This window comes from Micropterus dolomieu, linkage group LG23 (assembly GCF_021292245.1).
Source record: "Micropterus dolomieu isolate WLL.071019.BEF.003 ecotype Adirondacks linkage group LG23, ASM2129224v1, whole genome shotgun sequence".
Taxonomy (NCBI): Eukaryota; Metazoa; Chordata; class Actinopteri; order Centrarchiformes; family Centrarchidae; genus Micropterus; species Micropterus dolomieu.
The window spans coordinates 12,769,634-12,792,180 of record NC_060172.1 but is presented as its reverse complement, the minus strand read 5'-3'; the positions used below and the strand labels follow the sequence as shown (position 1 = coordinate 12,792,180).

General features: G+C 37.7%; 3 protein-coding genes and 1 non-coding gene across 5 annotated transcripts in view; 2 read left to right on the top strand and 2 right to left on the bottom strand.

Moving 5' to 3' along the window:
- Nucleotides 1-4,579, bottom strand: part of LOC123963840 (15-hydroxyprostaglandin dehydrogenase [NAD(+)]-like) — a 15,449-nt gene extending 10,870 nt beyond the window's left edge. Inside the window, exon 1 of one of the 2 annotated variants that reach the window (XM_046040910.1) lies at nucleotides 4,369-4,579. The gene's annotated coding sequence lies outside the window, so the exon portion shown is untranslated. Of the gene's footprint in view, nucleotides 1-1,066; nucleotides 1,125-4,368 lie in introns of those variants that run through there. The other variant, XM_046040911.1, reaches the window with a different exon arrangement.
- A 1,243-nt stretch (nucleotides 4,580-5,822) lies between these two features.
- On the top strand, nucleotides 5,823-12,516 carry LOC123963063 (15-hydroxyprostaglandin dehydrogenase [NAD(+)]-like). Its single transcript, XM_046039586.1, has 5 exons — nucleotides 5,823-5,915; nucleotides 6,654-6,777; nucleotides 7,170-7,276; nucleotides 7,604-7,714; nucleotides 12,364-12,516. Exons 1-5 carry the CDS (start codon nucleotides 5,823-5,825, stop codon nucleotides 12,514-12,516), a joined length of 588 nt encoding a protein of 195 aa, XP_045895542.1.
- Nucleotides 12,517-15,927: 3,411 nt separating this feature from the next.
- On the top strand, nucleotides 15,928-16,000 carry trnav-aac. Its single transcript has one exon. It is a non-coding gene; the product is annotated as a tRNA-Val (tRNA).
- Nucleotides 16,001-20,350: 4,350 nt separating this feature from the next.
- LOC123963500 (15-hydroxyprostaglandin dehydrogenase [NAD(+)]-like) lies at nucleotides 20,351-22,045 on the bottom strand. The gene is made up of 3 exons (XM_046040403.1): nucleotides 21,972-22,045; nucleotides 21,635-21,792; nucleotides 20,351-21,439 (listed from the first exon to the last, which is right to left on the bottom strand). Exons 1-3 carry the CDS (start codon nucleotides 21,975-21,977, stop codon nucleotides 21,319-21,321), a joined length of 285 nt encoding a protein of 94 aa, XP_045896359.1. The 5' UTR covers nucleotides 21,978-22,045; the 3' UTR covers nucleotides 20,351-21,318.
- Nucleotides 22,046-22,547: the final 502 nt, after the last annotated feature.

The window sequence follows — 22,547 nt, the reverse complement described above, 5'->3', positions numbered from 1 at the left end:
CTCTGGAGAGACCTGAAAATGGCTGTCCACCAACGTTTACCATCCAACCTGACAGAACTGGAGAGGATCTGCAAGGAGGAATGGCAGAGGATACCCAAATCCAGATGTGAAAAACTTGTTGCATCTTTCCCAAAACGACTCATGGCTGTATTAGATCAAAAGGGTGCTTCTACTAAATACTGAGCAAAGGGTCTGAATACTTATGACCATGTGATATTTCAGTTTTTCTTTTTTAATAAATTTGCAAAAATTTCTACATTTCTGTTTTTTTCTGTCAAGATGGGGTGCTGAGTGTACATTACTGAGAAATAAAATGAACTTTTTTGATTTTTGGAAAATGGCTGCAATGAAACAAAGAGTGAAAAATTTAAAGGGGTCTGAATACTTTCCGTACCCACTGTATTTATGTTGAAACAAGGTGTTAGGTTTTACAGTGTAAGGCAGATGTCTGGTTGGAAACAGTTGCACTTACATTGCTGCAGTATAGGCAACACTAATCTGTAGCCTACAAAACTGATCAATGGACAGTAGGCTAATATTTCATATTGTAGTTGCACATATTGGAACATCCATATGGTAGTTGGCCTAATCATGTTGGATATGATGTGAATATTTCTGAGTGAGGATGACTGTAGTGCAGCTGAAACAAAGATATGTAGTTTCACAGTAGCCTAAGTTTCCGTTATTATTTGCTGATAGTCTGAGTGTGTTTTGACATAATTTCATTAAATACGAAATGAGCAAGATTTTATAAAATAGAAGTCTAAAACTTTACAGTCAGTTTGAACCTAGACACATCTTCCGCTGCAAACTATTAATGGGCTACTAATAATCTACTGGTCGGACTGTGACTTTACAATCGGTCCATGAGGTCCAGATGGAGCTTAGTCCCCCTTAATAAGACATCAGCTCCCCTAAAAGCATGATCTGTGATATTTTGGGGGGTCTCTAAAATATTGACAGCATGCTTTATTGCCATTAATTTCTAAATTTCTCTATCATCATGGATCCATTCGTAAAATAAGGAGTGTCAGACTACATGCAGCCAGAGGGAATGATCACCAACCGTCCACAGATCGTTCCGCGATCTCCTGTCCCTGTGCGCTCCAGCGCCTCACTCCTTGTGTTGCTTGTGTTCCTGTGTCGCTATTAAGACCGGTGAGCAGTGAACGGTTCGTGATTGTTCCCTCTGGCTGGACGAATATTAGCCTACGCACTACTGCAGCTGGGGGCTCTCCGCAGCGTCGCGCAACTTTCTAAATTCTGCCCTCTCAAGGAGAAAAGAAAGGACAGGTCGCAAAAAACACAGCTGTTGTGTGAAGCGTAATTGTAGCAAAATGGCAACATAATAATAATAAGTTGTTGTTGTTGTTCAGCAGTAGCCTAAGAATCAAAGCCTCTTTTCTCTTAAAAAAAGAGCTCCCCCGAAACCTACGGTAAATATTTCAGACAGTGTCAGACAGCCGCCTCATGGCTCCGCAGGAGGAGTTAGAGAGAAACTGACGATTTTCCAACTTATCCTGTGAACCAAACCTCCTCGGGAACAGCATCAGTTGCCGGAGTTACAGGGTTTATCTGATCTCGCTCTCTGAAACAGAAAACCCAGAGTTTCCCTCATCTCAGGCTTCATACACTCAAAATTTTCACTAATCACGCGCTTTATGAAAAGGGGCCCTGATCGAAGCGCGTGCGTGGGGATGAAAAAAAAAAAAGCCATGCTCAATGGAGCTCCGATACTACAATTCACCATGGCAACGGGTAAATGAAGGCAGAGCCTCCGTTTTAATCGGGTGGATCTATAAGTATGTGTGTCAACGCAGATCATGATAGGCTATTTATGCTATGTTAAAAGGCAGGAGTGGAGGAAGAATCAATACATTTACAATATTAGCCTATATTTTATACAGCGTTGCTCATCCATCATTTACACTGGGATTTCCTTAACGAATGATAAAGTGCTGGAATTCTTCTTTAGGCCATTACATTCATTTGAAATAGCCTATTTATTCAGCTGTAACCTGACGGGACAAAATGCCAGTGGCAATAACTGAAGATGAAAATATTAATTGAACAGATTAGACATAGTTTAGGCCAGTGTGTGAAATATACCCTATTCAGGTATATTGGGACATTTGGGACAGCATAAGAAAACAGAATTTTACTTCTCCCCTAAAAAGTTTTAGTCAAAGTAATTGGTGCTTAGACCTTGCACATAACAAAAATCACATGACATAATTTATGTCAGACAAACAGATAAATCAATAAAATAAACATTTGACAACATGTTGGAGTCTTTAATCATTTCAACATCTTAATCAATAGTCTAGACTGATGACATTGGTTGAAGTAATAATAAATACAGCTATCACAACAAATGATAGGTGAATACATAATATCAAGTAACAGTTAGACATATATTTTATTCTATTTAATTTTATTTATGGTTAAGAAATAGGTTTGAAATGCTTTTTGAAATATGTCAATAGGATTAATAGCAAGGGCATACACTAATAAACTGTAACTGTGTCCCAAATTACCAAACATGTAAAATGAAAATGAGTTTTGTGTCAACTACAACAAAATGGTTGCCCATGCTTTGTCAAAATATTGTACACACTTAATTTCTTCACATATAGAAAGCAGACATCTTGAGGAATTCAGAAATATATCATATGTTGGGTTACCTTTTCGAAATTCATAACAAGAATGAGATCACAAGATAGAATTACAAAAACTGTTCCAATATACCTGAATTCACCCTATAGCTTTCGGGGGAGCTCTTTTTTTTCCCCAGGAGGGAAGAGGGGAGGGAGGATGAGGGGGGCAGACTGTGATTCTTACTGCTGAATCATGAATAACTGCAAGCATGTAGACTAGTCCCTGCGTAAAGGTCTCCACCTTGTACCATGATAAATGTGTATTTATGGTCATTCTGTTGTGTTCGTTACATAGTGGGTGATGCACAAGTGATTCTTATGTTTATTGCTAATTTTGTGAAAATTACTAAAACCACTTTATAAGCACTTCATAGAGTGCTTGCTCTCTCTTTTACTTCTTAATCCTTCTGCTTCTTCCCTGTTCTTCTGGGCAGAACTTTGGAAACAGTGCAGTCCCATTTTATACATAAAAAACTTTGATTTACTGCTGTTAAAACTGAAGACTGAAAACATATTCATCTTCCCCCTTTTTAATTTCATGTCCCCCCACCATAATTTAAACAACGTTTAGACATATTAACCATTCACGCGGAACAACGAGTTCAACAGTTCAAATGTTTGCTGTAGCACCTCAAACATTTTTTAATGTCCCGCCCCATCCAGGCTGTGATTGGTCAGTTCACAAAAGTGACTTTGACAAGCAACTTCATGCACACAGCTGCATGAAGGTGTAGCAAACCTACCAAAGTTATGAATAATAATATTTGGAAATATTATCATTTTCACTTGTTTTGAGGGCACCACCTAAAATTTGCTGTCTGCCCAAGGCTTTAGGACTCCTTGGGTATAGCTTTAATAATTACACAATTATTCACTAGTGATCAGTTAGTCAACAATTGCTAATCATTTAGAGTCAGTTTAATCAGCCAGTCTCATATCAAAGTCGTGAATCCTCCGTCCAGTGACCTGGATTTAAACAGTACACAAACACACACAGTTCCTGTGATTAAGGTGAAATTTATTAACTAACTAAAGTGAATACACAGTGAGGTTAAATATATCAAAGACATATGTGGTGTCCAAACAATAATGCTGCGATGATGTGTTGAGAAGAAATCCGCTTGACACTGTTCTTGATCATAAAAGTTTATTACATCAAGGAGTTCAGCATCAATTACAAGCTCTACAGCAGCTTGGAGAGTGACCCAGCCCGATGGCCACTCTGTCTCTCTGTACATCAAACATAGCTTATATAGGACATGTTTAGGTATCTGTTGTTAGGTACCAGAGATGGGTGTAAGTCTGCAAAGTAAAAGGTCAAACCCATAGAAGGGTACAGTACTATTCTGAGGTAACAAAACAAGGGGTTAGAGGTCAAATTCTATAGAAGGGTTCAGTCCCTACATAACCACCAATCACTACTCTCCCCGTAGAAGGTTACTGACCCTCTGTCCTGCTGCTACAGTGCTATTTTGAACTGTTATGAGCCAAATGCGCAAGCACTGTATACTACACATACAACAATAATGATTAAACAACCAGAATGCAATCAGTGAAAATAATATTCAGAGTTAATGTGAATTTAGTTGGTCTACTGTGGGAAAGAATCTAATTCTAAGGGAATAAGAGACGAATGGACGCAAGTTCTGATCATAACCAAGTTAATCTGGCTAGGGGTTTAGGCTAAAGGATTAAAGATAAAGGACCTCACCTCGACCATAGAATGTAGTTTGTTTGTCTTACTGCTTGTTGTTTCTTAGCCGCTTGGTGTTTGGGCAGCCCCACGACTAGTTAGCGCTCAGGTCCTTGGCTTGTGTCCTTGGATAAGTCCGATTGTGGTTGAAGAAAACTTGCAGTGACAGGCCGTTCGTCTGGCTTAGTTCGTTGGTTGATGTCCTCGGTGTTACAGTTAGTGTAAGTAACTTACGTGGCTGGTTCCGAACTTTGCTGGGAGCGGCGGAAGTTAATTCCAGTGAAATAAAGCTTAAAAGGGAACTTGGTTGTTCTTGAATTCAAAGTTGCATGGCCTAAACGGTCTGATAACTCTTAACAAACAAAACAAAAGAAAGTAAATTCAACGAAGGTTCGCGTGAATATGGCTAAGTACGTTGGCGTTGGCGTTGCTTGGACACGGAGCACAAGACACGGTGCTGAGTGCAAGCATGCCGAGAAACGAGCGAAGAGAAGAGAGAAGAAGCAGCTCATGGCACTGTGTTTTAGTTGCCTGTGGCGTGTCTCCAGGGAGAGGGCTTGGTTACCTCTGATTTCTGTGTCCTAACTTTAATATGTTCTTAAACTCTATTTGTGTGTTTTTAATCAAACTCCTTTCCACAGTCAACTCTTGTAAAGTTCTTAGTTTTAAGCATTTGATAAAAGTAAAAGTAAGTAGTTATCAGTTTAATTTAATAATTTATTTAATAAGCTTCTTTATTTATTTACCTTTGTAATAATTACTTTATTTATTTATTGTCAGTTATAATCTTCAACTTTATTTATTAATTACTTATTTTTTAAGTGTTTATTTATGTATGTGTTTTAATATTTTTGTCTGTTTTATTCTTCCTTTGCATTTCTACCCTATTTATTTCCACAATTGTTATATATTTCTGCCTGCTAAATTTCTCTATTAATTAATTAATCAGCAGTTTGCTCATTCCGAGTATTATTGAAACTGTGTAGCTTTGTCAGGGAATTCCAACAATTCTGGACCTAATAATAATTTGAAATGATACTGTGACTTCTAGCAGTGTTTTATTTCTTTGACAATTACTTGTACTTGTAATCCATGGCAACCTCAGATCACCAGGGAGTCTGTAAATGAGTGCGAATGAGTACCCTACATTCATCCACTTGCACTGGTACACTTATTCAAGTCACTTACTACTCAGTTTTATAGTGGTTGGGGGTAATATTACAGTATGTACACATCTTTAAGAGGACTGCAAGGATGGTGTATTGGTGAGTGGTGTCCCAACAGATTGTGGGGGGCCGCCTGGGCCAAATATGCAGGGGATGATTTTTTTGGTCCCAGTCCAGCCCTGACGCTTCTGGGTATGTCCTCAGTGGCAGTATCAGTTTAAAAAGACATTGAGTTCTCTCAATTCTTCATTATTACATCTCCTGCAGGGGACTCAACAGAGCTTATTCTCTGACTGAACAACTAAAATGGCATTAAATGGTAAAATTGCAATAATGACCGGAGCAGCGCAGGGAATAGGAAAAGCAATGACTGAGATGCTCCTGCAAAACGGTGCCAAGGTAAAGTGGAATCTAAGTAGCCTATATTTTCTGAAGTACTGTACTTAAATTTACCTTTGAGGCAGGCTACTTGCAGGCTATTGTACTTGAGTATTTCGATGCTATACTACTTTAAAGATCCACTCCACTAATTATTTATAGGGAAATATTGTGCTTTTAACTCTACTACGTTTATTTAACAGCTACAGTTATTAGTTGTTTTCAGTGGTGGAAGAAGTATTTAAATCATGGCTCTAAGTAAAGCCTTAAGTAAAAGTGGCAGTACTACAGCATAAAGTCCTGAATTCAAAATATAAATTAAGTGAAAGAACAGAAGTATTAGCAACAAAATGTACAAGTTTTTAAAGTAAAAGTACTCATAATGCAGAGTTGCTAGTGTCAGTGTTATACTATTACATTATTTGATTGAAAAGTAAAATATTTCTCTCTGAAATGTAGTAGAGTAGAAGTATAAAGTAGCATAAAATATAAATGTTCAAGCACAATAGACTGCAAGTACCTTGGAGGTGAATTTAAGTACATGTAGTTTTCACCCCATTAAAATCAATAAAGGTAGAATAGATATAAGATATGATTAGATAAGCCTTTTTTTGATTTATTGATTGTTTTTTCAGCAGCACAAGGACATAAATAAGTACAGATAACTAGTGAAAAGTTAAATAAAACAATGTAAAAAAATATTTTTACGAGGCAACTGAGTGTGTCATGAGTATATGTTATGGCCCTTCACCTGTACAGGTAGCCCTCTTGGATGTGAATGAAACTGAAGGAAAGAAATTAATGGAAGCCCTCAAAAGAGAGTACGGACTGGAGAGAACTTTGTTCCACATCTGTGATGTTGAATCAGAGGAGCAGATCAAAGGTAACATGCACAACAAATAAAGTAGACAAGTGGGGGAGGTGCTGAGGAGCGTGGAAATGCATGAAGCTAATCAATCACACCAGGACTTTAGTCTACATTCCATGAAGTTAATTAATAAAAATTTCATGTCAGTAACTGTTACTGCTGCAATAAACTATTAGTCTTTTTTTTTTTTTTAATGATTTATTTATCAATAAAAAAAAGTCTTTAAAAAATGTCTTGACTGATTCATGGATTATCAATATTGTTACCATATAAATATTCAGACGATGGACTAATTCATCAACTGACTTATCATACTCATCAAAAGGTTCTGCAACTGTCTAAGCATATGTATATAGGGGTTCTTGGTTATGAAAAGTTAACCACTAACAGTTTTTTCTTCTCTCAAGCTGCCTTTCAGAAAACTGCTGAAACCTTCGGAGGAATAGACATCCTGTGCAATAATGCCGGCATTGCGAATGAGACTGCGTGGGAGAAAACTGTCTCCATAAACCTTGTAAGAAGTGAAAAAGAGTAACAAACCACCTCTGGTGGGGATTATGATCATTACTTGTACTCGGCTGCACCACTCCCACAAGGGAAATTACACCACAACACACTGTATTTGTGTATGCAGTGTTTCATGAATTATATCTTCCAACACTGCAAGCAAGAACATTTTGTATTTGTTAAATTTTACATTCATCTTCCTGTGTTTCATTTCACAACATTTAGTACTCAAAGGACGACCTGCAGCGGCCATCACTGTGTTTATGAACAAAAAAGAGATTTCTACTGTCAACACCAAAACACCAAAAACGTCTTTAACCATTCTGTGTTGTAGGTGGGGGTCATCAGGGGGACTTACCTGGCTCTGGAGCACATGAACAAGTTGACTGGAGGTCGGGGAGGGATCATCGTCAACACTGCATCCATTACAGGTAAAGCCCACCATGTACTGCAGATGTGTTTGTTTTTATAAATAATAAAAAAACAGCATCATTTTAATTCATTAAGAAAAAATGGCACACCGACATTTTGTTTACATATTCTAAAAAGCTGACACACATTGCAGTAAATTTGACAATTACTTCATAACTTTGAAAATTTAAAAACTGCCCCCCATCTCGTGGCACCCACACTCAAGAGCCTAGCTGGAATAGTTATCACTGTACTTGCAACTTGACACTGATTAAAATCACTGATTTTGTAAACCTACCTGAAACACTACTGGATTCTTCTCACTATCATCAGACATATTGATCCAAAATTTACAGCAGACTGTGATAAAATCAAGAATGACTCACTGGATGCAACCATGTTTTATAAATAAACATTATTATATAGCTATAGCAGCTAATAATATATCCATCCATCCATCCATCCATCGTCAACCGCTTATCCTGCGTACAGGGTCGCGGGGGCTAATAATATATATTAATATAATAATATATTAATAATATATATTTATATATATATTATTAGCTGAGATAGATTCTCAGAAATTATACAAAGAAGTCAGATGGAAAAAATTCACACAAACCAATCTCAGTCCCGGCTGTCCTCATCTGTGACACCACAATGGTGGAACGTGCTACCACACGCCATCAGAGCAGGGTTGTCCTTCTCTAACTTCAAGAAGCTCTTGAAAACTCATCTCTTCTGAGAACACTTCTGAGAAAGGGCTTTGTTCTTTCTGATGAAAGTTGCTTAGTTTCAGCTCTTTAGCTCATGCCAACGAGTAAAAGCCAGTCTGATATTTACTCTTGACCCGAGTGTCTGGTCAGTCTCTCATTTTCTCTTCCTCGCTTTCTCCGACAACGTCTTCTTCGGTCTCCTCAGATCCTCTGACATGATATATGTAAGTTCTTTGCTGAGACTACCAAGCTAGCTTGCCGTAATTCATTATGGCGCTGAAGCGTAAGGTTTTTGTATAGTCCATAATCCAGAATCTTAATTTGTGTAATGACTATTTGGTGTGACTATTTAATAGACAAATGTGTTAAGGACGTGCACACATTGACATGATTATTTTTATCAAGCCGTTTAAACATTTATTCCTTAAAACTTACTAGTCGCTATTTAAAAGCTACTAGTACTTATTCGTAAGTTACTAGTAACTATTCTATTAGCTACTAGTAACTATTCCCTTTTAACTAGTAACAATTAATTAGATACTAGTAAAATGAAGTACTAGTAACAATTTTTAGTAACTAGTAAGTAATCCTTCAGTTATGAGTAACAATTTTTCTGTTGCTAGTAACTAATTGAAGAGTTTTGCTATTGAAATCAATGAGGCTTTGTAGTTCAGATATCACCAACTTATTAGTTCCTAGTTACTATTTGAATAGTTACTACTAAAAATTTCCATTTTACTATTCATTAGTTACTAGTACATATTTAAATAGTAACTGGTAGCATTATAATTCTTACTAGTAAATTTTCTTTGGTTACTAATACTCCTACAAAACAGTGCCAAGGTAAAGTGCTGGAGAAAAGTACATTTTCTCAAGAACTGAACTTAAATTCACCTTTGAGGTACTTGCAGGGTATTGTTACAATATCTCACGACATGCAATGGTATACGTTTATTATATCACAGTTAAGGGAGTTGCCGGGCCAACGCGAAGTGGAGGGGCAAACACCAAGTGAGCTATTGCTTTTTTAAAACGGTTACCAAGTATGGCAAAAAGAAAGTAGGCTAACAGACGCACTACAATTTGACTTTATTTGCTAAGCAACATACATCCAAGGCTAGAATTATTAGAACTATTTATTTATATTTATTTGCACGTTGCTACAGAAGCCCTAAGCGGCCATCGACTCAATTTATTTATTTTTATTCGTTTTCCCTTGATAACGAGCCATAGCTGAATACAGGAGTCAGCAGGTGCGTTTCTTCATGATAATTTTGTGGTAATTTGCTGAGTCAGTAGTTAGCTCAGTTGGTAGAGCGCAAAGGTTTTCAAAGGTTTTGAAATAGCAGTCAGGAAATGTGTAGTTAAATAGATTCCCCTGAATGAGAAGCGGATGAATTTCCTCTGCCTGGGAATGATGGGGAAATGAAAAGTCCATAGATTTATGAATGTGGACCAACTGCCGGGATGCGCACACTCCAGCACGTGCTTAATTGTGAGCATGTGAATCAGTCATCTTCATAACAACTATGTTGGAGATGAATATGGAAAAGATAAAAAAAAAAAAATTAAAATCTTCCATGAGGCTCAAACTCACAATATTAAGACCAGAAGTCCTGTACCTTACCAACTGAGCTAATCAGTGACAATAAAAGCATCTCGAAATTCCCATTAAGAAACGTGTGAAACTACTGTTTAGTTATCTCGAATCACGAGAAAATTATCCCGTTATCACGAGAAAACAACAGTCGTTATCTCAAGATCACAAGATAATTATCCCGTTATCAAAGGAAAATGTAGTAAAATAGAAATATGAATCGATGGCTGCTTAGGGCTTCCGTACATTGCCGTTTGTTGTGCAGCCACAAAAAACTGTCCAGCGTCAGTATACTGACTTTGGTAACTTGAACTTATATGATATGCTTGCTACTGTGTGCTGCCGGCCAGCAGTGAGACCCCCACGAAGCTCAGATTATAACTCGAACGCTGTTTGTCGCAGAGTGATACGGATCTGTGCAAAGGAATTCGACGTCATACCCGTTGTATGCGCTCACTACTATGAACCAATCAGATTGCTTGAGTGGTGGTCGGGGAGGGGTCATTATCAACACTGCATCCATGCCAGGTAAAGCCCACCATGTACTGCATATGTGTTTGTTTGTTTTTCCCAATAAAAGAAAAGAGCATTAACAAAAAACGTAGCACAGAGACATTTTTTATTCTAAAAATTTATTTTATATATTCTTTTTTATGCTATTCTAACACTTTGAAGTAAATTTGGATTTGGATGCAGGCATCTTGACACCATTGATCACATCATGTTGTGCACTCTGGTACAGCTTTAGAATGGTTTTCATCCTACCAATCCAATTAGGAGGTTCTGTGTCTCTGTAAATAACTATGTCTCTTCATTCTGTTCAGTTAATTATGGTGTGCCTCAGGGGTCGGTCTTGTCTTCCTCTTGTCGGTCTTTATTTTCCTTACGAATGCTTCCTCTAGGACACATTATCCAGAAACATAGTGTCTCTTTTCATATTTATGCTGATGACGCACAGATGTACCTGCCCATTAAAAATCCACAGACCCTGGAATGCTGAGTTCACTTACTTAAAATACTGCCATCTGCTGGTTCCCTCGTGAATCATAATCTTGCCATCTGGTTTGACAGTAATTTTGGTTTTGAGCAGCACACCACAAAGCTTATGCAATCATGTTTTTACCAGCTTAGAAATATATCAGAAATATAATCTTTAGCCACTTTTCCACTGCAGGTACTTTTTTTCGTATCACCTCCATCGAGGTTCCAAGCGAGCTGAGGCGAAACTAAAATGTGATGTGAAAACATGGGAGACTACTGATTGGTCAGAGAGAATCGTCAGTTTTCACTGCATCATCATTGCGCACGCCAGACAGAGGCCAGCAACAGAAAGTTTTACATTTTACAGTTTTCATATGTAATTTCATCACTAAAACCTTTATATCATCACGCCTGGATTACTGCAACAGCCTTTTTACTTGCTTGACCCAAACATTTATTGATCGACTCCAGACTGTGCAGAACTTGGCTGCCAGGCTTTTGGCCAGAACAAAAATATATGATCACATCACCTATATTTTACCCTGACCAAAAAAATAAACGCAACACTTTTGTTTTTGCCCCTATTCATCATGAGCTAAACTCAAAGAACTAAGACTTCCTCCATGTACACAAACGGCCTATTTCTCTCAAATATTGTTCACTAATCTGTCAAAATCTGTGTAAGTGAGCACTTTTCCTTTGCTGAGATAATCCATCCACCTCACAGGTGCGGCATATCAGGATGCTGATCAGACAGCATGGGTATTGCACAGGTGTTCCTTAGGCTGGCCAAAATAAAAGGCCACTCAAAAATGCACAAAGCCACAGATGTCGCAAGTTTTGAAGGACCGTGCAATTGGCATGCCGACTGCAGGAATGTCCACAAGAGCTGTCGGCTGTGAATTGAATGTTCATTTCTCTACTATAAGCCGTCTACAAAGGCATTTCAGAGAATTTGGTAGTACATCCAACTGGCCTCACAACCCCAGACCACGTGTAACCACACCAGCCCAGGACCTCCACATCCAGCATCTTCACCTCCAAGATCGTCTGAGGCCAGCCACCCGGACAGCTGCTGCAACAATTGGTTTGCATAACCAAAGAATTTCTGCACAAACTGTCAGGAACCGTCTCAGAGAAGCTCATCTGCATGCTCGTCGTCCTCATCGGGGTCTTGATCTGACTGCAACTTCGCACAGCCATTGAAGAGGAGTGGACCAACATTCCACAACCTGACCAACTCCATGTGAAGGAGATGTGTTGCACTGAATGAGGCAAATGGTGGTCACACCAGATACTGACTGGTTTCCTTTTTTCTTTTAGTGATTGTTTACGTTGTGTCTCTGAACAGTTGAAGCTTAATTGTTGTATTTGTGTGTCTGTTACTAGGCTGCCTCTACTGCATCAGACTACGGCATACGGGTCAATGCCCGTTGTGTCCAAACTAACCTCCTTTCTATCATTCCTTCCAGGCCGGGGCCATACTCCCACCTGGCTGATGCAGCCCAACAATTAGTAGAAAAGTTTGGGATATTAACCTGAGTCATTAAATTTTTTCTACTTTTTGTTCTGCAGCAGGTTAACCTTAGGTGCTGATATCTTGTTTATACCTATACCAAATTTACCACAGATGGGCTCAAGGATCATTTGCACAAATATGCTCGTGTTTCTCTTGTTACTGTAATACCACTTTGATTTTACATTTTTAGCATTTTATATTTTAAAAAACTCCCTTTTGCATTTTTATTTTTGTACACTTATATATGTAACTCCATGTTGTACTGTGTGACGTGATAAAGATAACATATATAAAAAATCTGCTCTAGTACATGCAGCCCAGTATCAACAGGAGTAAAGTTCGAATGGGATAATTTGGTTTTGAAGAATTGTCCAATCTGTGTTCTTGTCTGGCGATAGGATTGGGAAATTTGACTCCAGCTATGTCTTCCAAGTGTGTGTGTGTGAGTGTGTTGCCTCTGATCTGCTCCTCTGATTCAACATCACAGTTTAGGAACAGCGTTCTCTCTTGGCCGTACTGTTTGTCGAATGCTTTCAGACTCTTCCCTGGAGTTGCTATATATTGCTGTACAGGAGAGCTACCTGTTAAGGTGAAGGTCTGTCAGAGAGCTACAATGGACATCTCTTCATTCGTTCTTTTCAAGGCTGCATTTTTGGACTGTTTCCATAGATGGGATAAAATGCAATACTGAACTGTCAGCATTTACTGACTTCTGTGGCTAGACTTTGTTTTAGTGCAGCTTGCGTTTTGGGACAGCATAATAAAACAGCATTTTACTTCTGCACTGAAAAGTGTAAGTTATAGCTGTTGTACTGGTGTTAAGACCTTGCTCTGAATGTACATGACATAATTCATGTGTCATCACATCTGCATCAAACCGTGTTTTAACCCAAAAAAGGAAGAGTTAACAGACAAGGCAAATGCTTTAGCTTGATTTTAATATAAGGGTATAAAATCTGATGACTAATATATACTGTGGATATGACAAACCATGTATGGTGTACTAGTGTACCAAAATAAAAATATGTGGTTTTGAAATTATGTTTAAATTTTCTTTCTGTACCAAATTACACAACATGGGGTGGTAATGTGGGACAGCATATTCCAGGTAAATTGGGACAGTGTTAAAAGGCTGTTAAAATGAAATGTCATCATTAGTGTGGATTCATATAACCTGAATGTCAACACAGAACCACAGAGATGTAGCCTACAGTGAACTTGTAAGTAGACAGAGTTAGATGCTAATGATGTGAATACCCCATATTATGTGTAGAAGGCCTTATAATTTGGTCAAATTCCAATAATCTTCCGACAATGACAAACAATAAAGCAAATGTTTAGTATGCTTAGTGTGCCATAACAAATAATTCAGTCTAATCTAGCAGCAATGATGATGCATGGAGGTGTAGCCTACTCACTTTGTTTAATTTATGGTTATATTCTTAACCATGATGATTTTATGGTCTGTTGCAGAATATAATGGCACCGAAGAAACAGATAAATAAATATAAATATAAATATTTTTGAAAAAAAGTTGGAGTCTTAAATAATTTTAACATCTGAATCAATAGTTTGCCTTAGTTATCATAACAAATCATTGGCTAATATCAAATAACCTTAGACATGTATTTAATTTTATTTAATTTAATTTATGGTTAAGAAAAAGTTTAAAATACTTTTTTAAATATGTCATTAGAGTTGACTCCTGCATCCTTTATTGTATAAGTACGCACATCGTGAGCAATGTACAATCCTGAGTCAAATTCAATCGTATGTGGACACATACCTGGCAATAAAGCCGATTCTGATTAAAAGCAAGAGCCTACACTGTGTTCCAAATTACTAAACACGTTAGTGGAAATTAGTTTTGTCTCAATTACAACAAAATTGTGAACCAGGCTTTGTCAAAATAACACACTCACTAAATTTCTTCTCATGTAGAAAGTAGACATCTCAAGGAATTCAGAAATGAAATCATATGATAGGTTATGTTTTAAAATGTAAGATGAGAACAATATCATAATATAGAATTACAAAAACTGTCCCAATATAGCTGAATTCACCTAGTTGGTTTATCACTTTTACATGTCACAAAAAGAAATACAGGTAAGTACTCTAACCCATATCTAAGCCATGATTAACTGCCAAACATACTGTTAACTTGATGTAAAATAGAAAAGTATAAACTCTTGAACTCTTTGTTTTGTATCTCACTGTTCTTGTAAACCTTTTTAAATTAAATGCAACTATTAATGAAACAGATTTTCATTATTAAATGTTATTGTATGGACTCTATTTTACCGTCTTCTTTTAAATATACACATTTATTATAAAACTGTTGGCTCTTTGCTTGTAATTTAGCTTTAATGCTGAACGTATGCACAATAAACATACACAGATACCTACAAGATTGTACACACAGTATAGGCTGGGCTATGTTGACTTTGCAAACTTTACCTTTGCACTGTTTTGTAAGAGTATTTCCTTTATTGCTTTTCCTATCCCCACGCTGCTCCGGTCACTACTGCGCTTTTACCATTTAATGTCATTTTAGAAGAGAGGAGGAAATAAAAAAAATGTTGAATCGAGAAATGTTAGCGGGCTTTTATACGGACGGACACGGAAGAACACACCAAAGTGCTTTATGTTAAACATCAACCAAAGAATATAGTTTCACTGGCTCTCCATTTTACATGTTTCTTAACAAGGAAACCAAACTTATTCTTTCTGTGGAGGAAAAGATGACAATAGCGGAAGTTTAGAAAAATTTAAAGAAATCAAGTGGGATACACATTTAATCTAGTGTGTTTTGCATTTTTGAACACTATGGAGCAATATTTTTGCAAGTGGGAACCTGTTTTCTTTCTATATTCAAGAATGCAGAGGATGAGGGACGTTTATATGTAGTCAGATTACTTTTGTTTCAACATAATTTCATATCTTAATATGTTAATAAAAATATAGTCTGCATTAGTGATCTGCTGCTTTCCAATGATGGATGTATAAATGAAGGCACACACTTTTCCCTGCAAAATTAATAGTTGAATGATAACTTGATTACTTTCATTGTATGCTACTTTTACTTCAACTCCTCTGCAATTGCCCCTAATAGTACAGAACCATAGACTGTATAAAAGAAGAACCTCACTCACACTCAACAGAGAACTGTGTGGCTTGAAAAATCTCCATTACAATAGACTAATGGGTCCGGAGTCCCACTCGCTTCAACAAAGTAGGCTATTAAATCTTTTTGAAAGCTGTCATTGTTTCTAACAACGGAGCTCCTCAGGCCAAAATAGAGCTACTTTTTCTTGTTTTTGTTGGAGATACTTGACAACTTGACAACAACGTCATGTATTATTGTATAATATAGGCTATATAATATTATAATACAAAATATTATCATAATCTGTGGTTTTTATAGTGTGTATGTAGTTTCCGTAGTGTAGTGGTTATCACGTTCGCCTAACACGCGAAAGGTCCCCGGTTCGAGACCGGGCGGAAACACTCATTTAGTTGAGGAAACCTGACTGATAACAGGAAAGAGGCATATAAGTGTTGCTGTTACTGTGACTGATTGTGGCTATGGTCGTAGCTGTTTATGATTTGATAAGATTGAGGCTGTGACACATGGTGTTAAGATTTCAATACGTAACCGTTTGGAAACTCCTTTGGTGTAACGTTTACGTTACTGGCAAGACATCAGAATCAGAAGGAGTTTTATTGCCAAGTAGTGTTTTACACATATGAGGAATTTGCTGTGGTGATAAGGTGCAACACGTAGACAAACATACAGTCAACATGAATAAATGTTGAAATATATAAATATGGAATGAAAGAACAACATTGCAGATATAGCCTATAGGCTACATGTACATCAGTCATATCTGGCAAAGATACCACGTTCACACATTGCTGGCAGGAGGGTCGGCTTTTCAACGCTGTTTTCGTTTGATAACAGTAAATCAGTGGTTAAGGCTACAGTTGCCGCAACAGTCGGAGTTCCTACTTCTTCTGAACTCCTCCTGATTCATTCACCACGCGTCTCCCCGTCGGGGAATCGAACACCGGTCTCCCGCCTGGGATGCTTATCACTGTACTAACGAGGAATAAACTATGGAAAGTAACTTATTGTCCATAGTCCGCATAAAGTGGCGCTGTTTCAGTTACTGTATTTCTTTTTTTTTTGTGAAGAGGGACAGGAAACATGGAAATATGTGAAAATAGAAATGCCCTGTGGCTTAGTAGAAACAGTGTGTTGATCTAATAGGAAATTGATTTCATTACTATTTTTTTTAAGATTCATCTGATTCCTTTTTTAGATTTTCTGCTTTTGTGTAGAGAACAGGTAGGCTAGCATTGGAAGATGCTGTCAACTTCTACCAAAGCTATAAAACTGAGTTACCTGCTGCATATTATGTTGTTTAGCTGAATCTATATTAATGTACCATATTTTATAAAGCAAGTATATGTTTTGTATAATCTTTAATCTGAAAAGTAATAACTATGTCTGTAACAAATGTATTGAAGCAAAATGTACAATATTTCCCTCTTCATTGTAATGAAGTTAAAGTAAAAGTAAAAGTAAAGTACTTTAAAAGTAAGTAAAAGTAGCTAGAAATTAAAGTACTAAGTAACCATTCAAGCACAACTATTCATTTTGCAGAATGACCCTTTGCAGGATATTATATTGGGTTATTTTTGCAAAATCCACAGTCTTCTTTATTTGTAAAAAAAGACATACAAGAGTTTATGAGAAGCTAATGTAAGGCTCCAGCAGTCCAAGAATATTGATGAAATGTATTTTTGTGGATTTTGTCCCAAATCACTTAGACTAGCCTACATTGGAAACATGTTACAGTTTGTTTGTTTGTTTGTTTTACAGTTTTACAATCGCTGACATAATTTTGTCCAATCTGTAGTCGCATTTTAAAAACTCTAAACACAATTAGCCCAACATTGGTCTGTTCATACCATACTAGTAACACAATTCATGTTGTTTCTGCTAAATATGCAGTCAGTTAACCCATTTCTGAAATGCTAAGTTTTTCTTTACGCACAAGCTTACCCAATACCAAAACTATGAATGTTTTTTGTGTTATTTACAAATGCTAGCACACAACATGTCAGAAAAGAAATCATTTTCAAACCTTAAATTATGTAGAAAGCATCTACTTCTGCTACAGTAGCAACTCAAAATCTATATTGAAACAGCTGATAAGCAATTCTGAATTAACTTATCATTTAAACATTGAGAAATAGCTAATTTATTGTAATTTGGGTAAAATAGATCAATAGATAGATCATTCCAATCTCAACCAGCGACATAGTCAGTATTGAAGTTTTTTCAATTTCATACACTATGCAGCAAAAAGGGGACTTTATTTTATCCAGTGTGGTTACAGAACAACACAGAAAGAATAATGTCTGAGCAAGGGAGAAGAATAGTTGGGCCACAGATAGGAAGAGGGCCACGGAGGAGTACATGAACCAGTAAGTGTTTCTATCCAAAGTGCATAGTGAGAGATGACATTAGATGTGATGTGGATGAGAACATGTGGCCAAAAGCTGAAGATAATAGGGATTAGAACAGGACAAGCATTTTTGTTTCTATCCATTCTGTACATTTTTTGTTTCAATGTAATTGTGTATTTACATTTACATTTACTCATTTGGTTGATACATTTATCCAAAGCAACTTACATTTGAGAAAAAAAAAACATACAAGCATCAATACAGTAAGACAGGGTTTTTCAATGTCTGAGACTGCGGGCCTCCCCTCAGACAAAGCTTGGGAAACGGCGCCCCCTCCTACCACATCTTCATGCCTATGAAATCATGATCATATTATTTGATCCCATAGGCACCAAACATTTTAGCCAAGAAAACCTAATATTACTGTATGACATAACTTCTGACCTCACCAAATAGTTTAAAAAAAGGTCTGTCCTAAGGCATTTATTAGTTTCTGACTATGATGGGAAAACTACTGTATCTCTGAACTCTCACACATAGACTATTCTATGTGATCACCTTTTGATAACTAGTGCAATAAGTAAGGTCATATTGTTTCACTTCCATTCACTGAGGCTCCCCTGAAACTGTTTGAAGCCCCCCTGGGGAAGCCCGCCTCACACTTTGAAAACCCCTGCAGTAAGAGATCTACAAGTGACAATAAATACTAGAAAGAGATATTAGCACACCCAGCATCAATAAGGTAAATACCTAGGGAAAGAAGTAAGCATTAACGAACAGTGCAATCAATACAAGAGAACTGTAAGGAGATCGAAGAAGAAGAGCACAGGAAGTGCAGAGGTTAGGGGTTAGTGATGTGTTAAAAGATGTGTTCTCGGAAGAGATGACATTTCATGAGCTTCTTGAAGTTAGAGAAGTACACCACTGCTCTGATGGCATGTGGTAATTTGTTTAATCATCGTGATGTTACAGATGAGAACAGCCAGGACTGAGCTTGCTTTGTGTAGGGATGGCAGAGCCAGAAGGCGTTCATAGGAGGAGCATAGTGGCCGAAACTATGTTGTTGCAATTTCATGTTGCTAATAAAGCTTTTACTTCTGTAATTCTGTAACTTACATTTTTTTCAAACACTACATTTTATAAAGTAAAGATGAGTCATTCACTTTTACATAGTTTGTTGTCAAAAATGCTAATATTTGACCCCTTAAGCCAAAAATGCAAGGTGGTTTACAGTAAAAGGAAAGTGAATTACAAAAAACAATGGATTTCACATTGTCTGCTATATGCAGGTAAGGCTGAAACATGAAAAGTAATGCTGTTTTTGTAATGCCATCAAATGTTTGTATTTAGAAAGTCGTTGCACTATGACTGATCTGGTCCTCTTGGAAAGAGGAAAACAAGAAGAGAAAGAGAGAGTCAGGTTTGCTATGTTTTGATAGAGTTTGTGTATGCAGAGAATGTTGTTTTGCATTTTAAAATGTAAAGTTGGTGTTTAAAGAACAAAATGTGGTTTTGAGCAAAAAATGTAGGCTAATTGTGTGAGGTAGGTGTGCTGTGGTGTTGGGATCTTTAATGGCCAGCCATAGAGGCTGCTGATGTTGCCTGCTTGCCTGCTCGCCCGGCTCCGGCTCGATACTGGAGCCGCTCTTCACCTGCAGCAGCATAATTTTGGGTAGCCAGCTAGCCAGCAAAGCTAGACACCAACATACGCAAGAACACTTACAGTAACGTTAAAGATGTATGAGTGTGTTATCTAGTACATTTGCTAACATCACCGTGAGATTTATACCTAGTGGCTTAACCTCTGCCGGTGGCTGATTGTGCTCAAGTCGACAACTTACATAAGCAAACATCGAGCAAGAGCAACAAGACTTAACAAGCATCTGTCTTGCATCCTTTTAGCTCACACCAATAAGTAAAAGCCAGTCCAATATTTAGTCTTGTCCAGTCTCTTGCTCATCACTCTCTTTTTCTCTCCTTCGCTGACAGCATCATTTTCGGCCTCTTAGCAGCCTCTGTATTGATATCCATATTAAGAGTCATATGTTATCCATAATATACTCTTTTCTTCATCTCATAGCTTGCTGAAGAGTCGTGTTGGTGCCATAAAACATTACACTATTGTAGTGATAAATGTCCTTCCCAGAGTCTAACTTGAGCCCGGTCTGGCGACCTGTCCAGGGTGTACCCGCCTTTCGCATGATGTCGGCTGGGATTGGCTCCAGCCCCCCGCGACCCTGTATGCAGGATAAGCAGATGGATGTTGTGTTCTTTCATAGACACAAATGACTACTCTGAGATCAGCGTTCATGACCTTTACATTACATTTACTCATTTGGCAGACACTTTTATCAAAAGCGACTTACATTTGAGGAACAACATACAAGCATCAACAGAGAATCAATACAGCACGAGAACTACAACTGACAATACATACTAGTAAGAGCTAATAGCACATATCGCATCAATGGGGTAAATTCCTAGGGAAAGATGTAAGAGTTAAAAAGGGCAATCAATACAATATAATTTTAAGGGGATAGAAAAAGAGCACAGGAAGTGCATGTTAGAGGTTAGGAGTTAGAGGTATTATAAGAGGAAGTGTTCTCGGAAGAGAGGAGTTTTTAAGAGCTTCTTGAAGTTAGAGAGGGACCCTGCTCTGATGGCATGTGGTAGCTCGTTCCACCATTGTGGTGTCACAGATGAGAACAGCCAGGACTGAGATTGCTTTGTGTGAAGGGATGGCAGAGCCAGGCAGCATTTGTTGGAGGGGCGCAGTGGCCGAGAAGGGACTTAAAATTGTTTTATGGAGTTTAGGTAGATGGGTGCAGACCCAGTAGTAGCTCTGTATGCAAGCATTAGTGTCTTGAATTTGATTCGGGAGGCCATGAGTAGCCTGTGGAAGTCACTCAGTAATCACACAGAACCAAAACCAGACTTAAACAGGAAAACATGAACACAAAACATACTCCTAACAAGGTGCATCCATAATTCAATTTAAGTGTGATTTTAACAGGGATGCTAATTTTGGCTAGCTAAAAACAGGCTTAAAACAAATGGCAAAAAACTAACACCTGGAAGCGAACAACTTTCAAAAGAAAGAACAGAGCCCTGCCTCCAACACACTATCCAGTTCTCTTCACCTATGGGGCCCCCTCCCTCTGTAGCTACAAAGGGCTAATTTTTAAAGTGAGAAAACGATTCTTTTCAGGTGAATGAAAACATGCTTATGAATATTATATTCCATTTCTGCCAATATACCCATAAATCTTACACACTGGTCCTTATTTTGCACTGAGAAACAATACAGGTTTGTTCTGTATGACGGTGTTGTGGTTTGTCATTGCCAAGAGCTACTGGATCAATGAGGGAAAAGTCATGTATTTCCTTCCTTGTGGTAACACCAGGACGGCCTCTCCATTCTTTGTCTCATCTGTCACCAGCTCGAGGAGGCAGTCTGCTACCTCAGACGCACTGCAATAAAAAACACCTCAGTGAATATGCATTTACACAGTATCATACGTGTGTGTCATGATAATGTACTTCAACATGATGTCAACAAAGGGTCTAAAAATGACAGTCAGCACCTAAGGTTAACCTGCTGCAGAACAAACAGAGATTTAAGATTTAATTGAGCATAGAGCAAAATGTTGTGAGCATTAGACTTACCTTAAAACCCTAAACTTTTCTATTACTTGTTGGGTTTCATCAGCCAGGTGGGAGTAGGGCCCCAGATTGGAAGGAATGGTAGAGAAGAGGTCAGTTTGAACAAAAACTGGGCAAACGGCGTTGACCCGTATACCATAGCCTGATGCAGTAGAGGCAGACTAGTAACAGACACACACATACACACAATTAAGCTTCAACTGTTCAGAGGCACATGTAAACATATTATACAAGCACTAAAAGGAAAAAACCATGTGTCTCTGTTTAAATATAGTGCTTTTATTACACTAAACTAGTTTCTTTATCTCTTTGGCTTTCATCATAATAAAACCTTCCTTACCGCCATGGCTCGAGTGAAGCCGATCACCCCGTGCTTGGTGGCTGTATAGACAGGACAGCTTAGTAGAGGGCCGAGACCTGTAGGATGTAGGTTTTACAAGTCAATATTAGGTTGCAACAATGTTGAGACCTGGTAGCATTTCCCATTTATGTGCTGTGATCTTACCATTGGTTCCTCTTAGATGTTGATTATTCATGTTATTGGTTGTGTGTAGTTTTTTCAATCTGACTTTTTTTGTACAATTCCTCAGGATTTATGTGCAAAAGCAGCTAATAACTGAGACACAAACATGGCCCGACTGATTCACAAGACTGGATAAATAGTATTGTGAATAATTTGCTAGTTTTGACTTTCTACAAACACGAGCACAGATGATTAAAATTATAACTAGAATTGCCTGTACGCCCTTCCAAATAATAATGTTTATTTATAAAACATGGTTGAATCCAGTGAGGCATTCTTGATTTTATCACAGTCTTCTGTAAATTTTGGATCAATATGTCTGATGATAGTGAGAGGAATCCAGTGGTGTTTCAGGTAGGTTTACAAAATCAGTGATTTTAATCAGTGCATGGT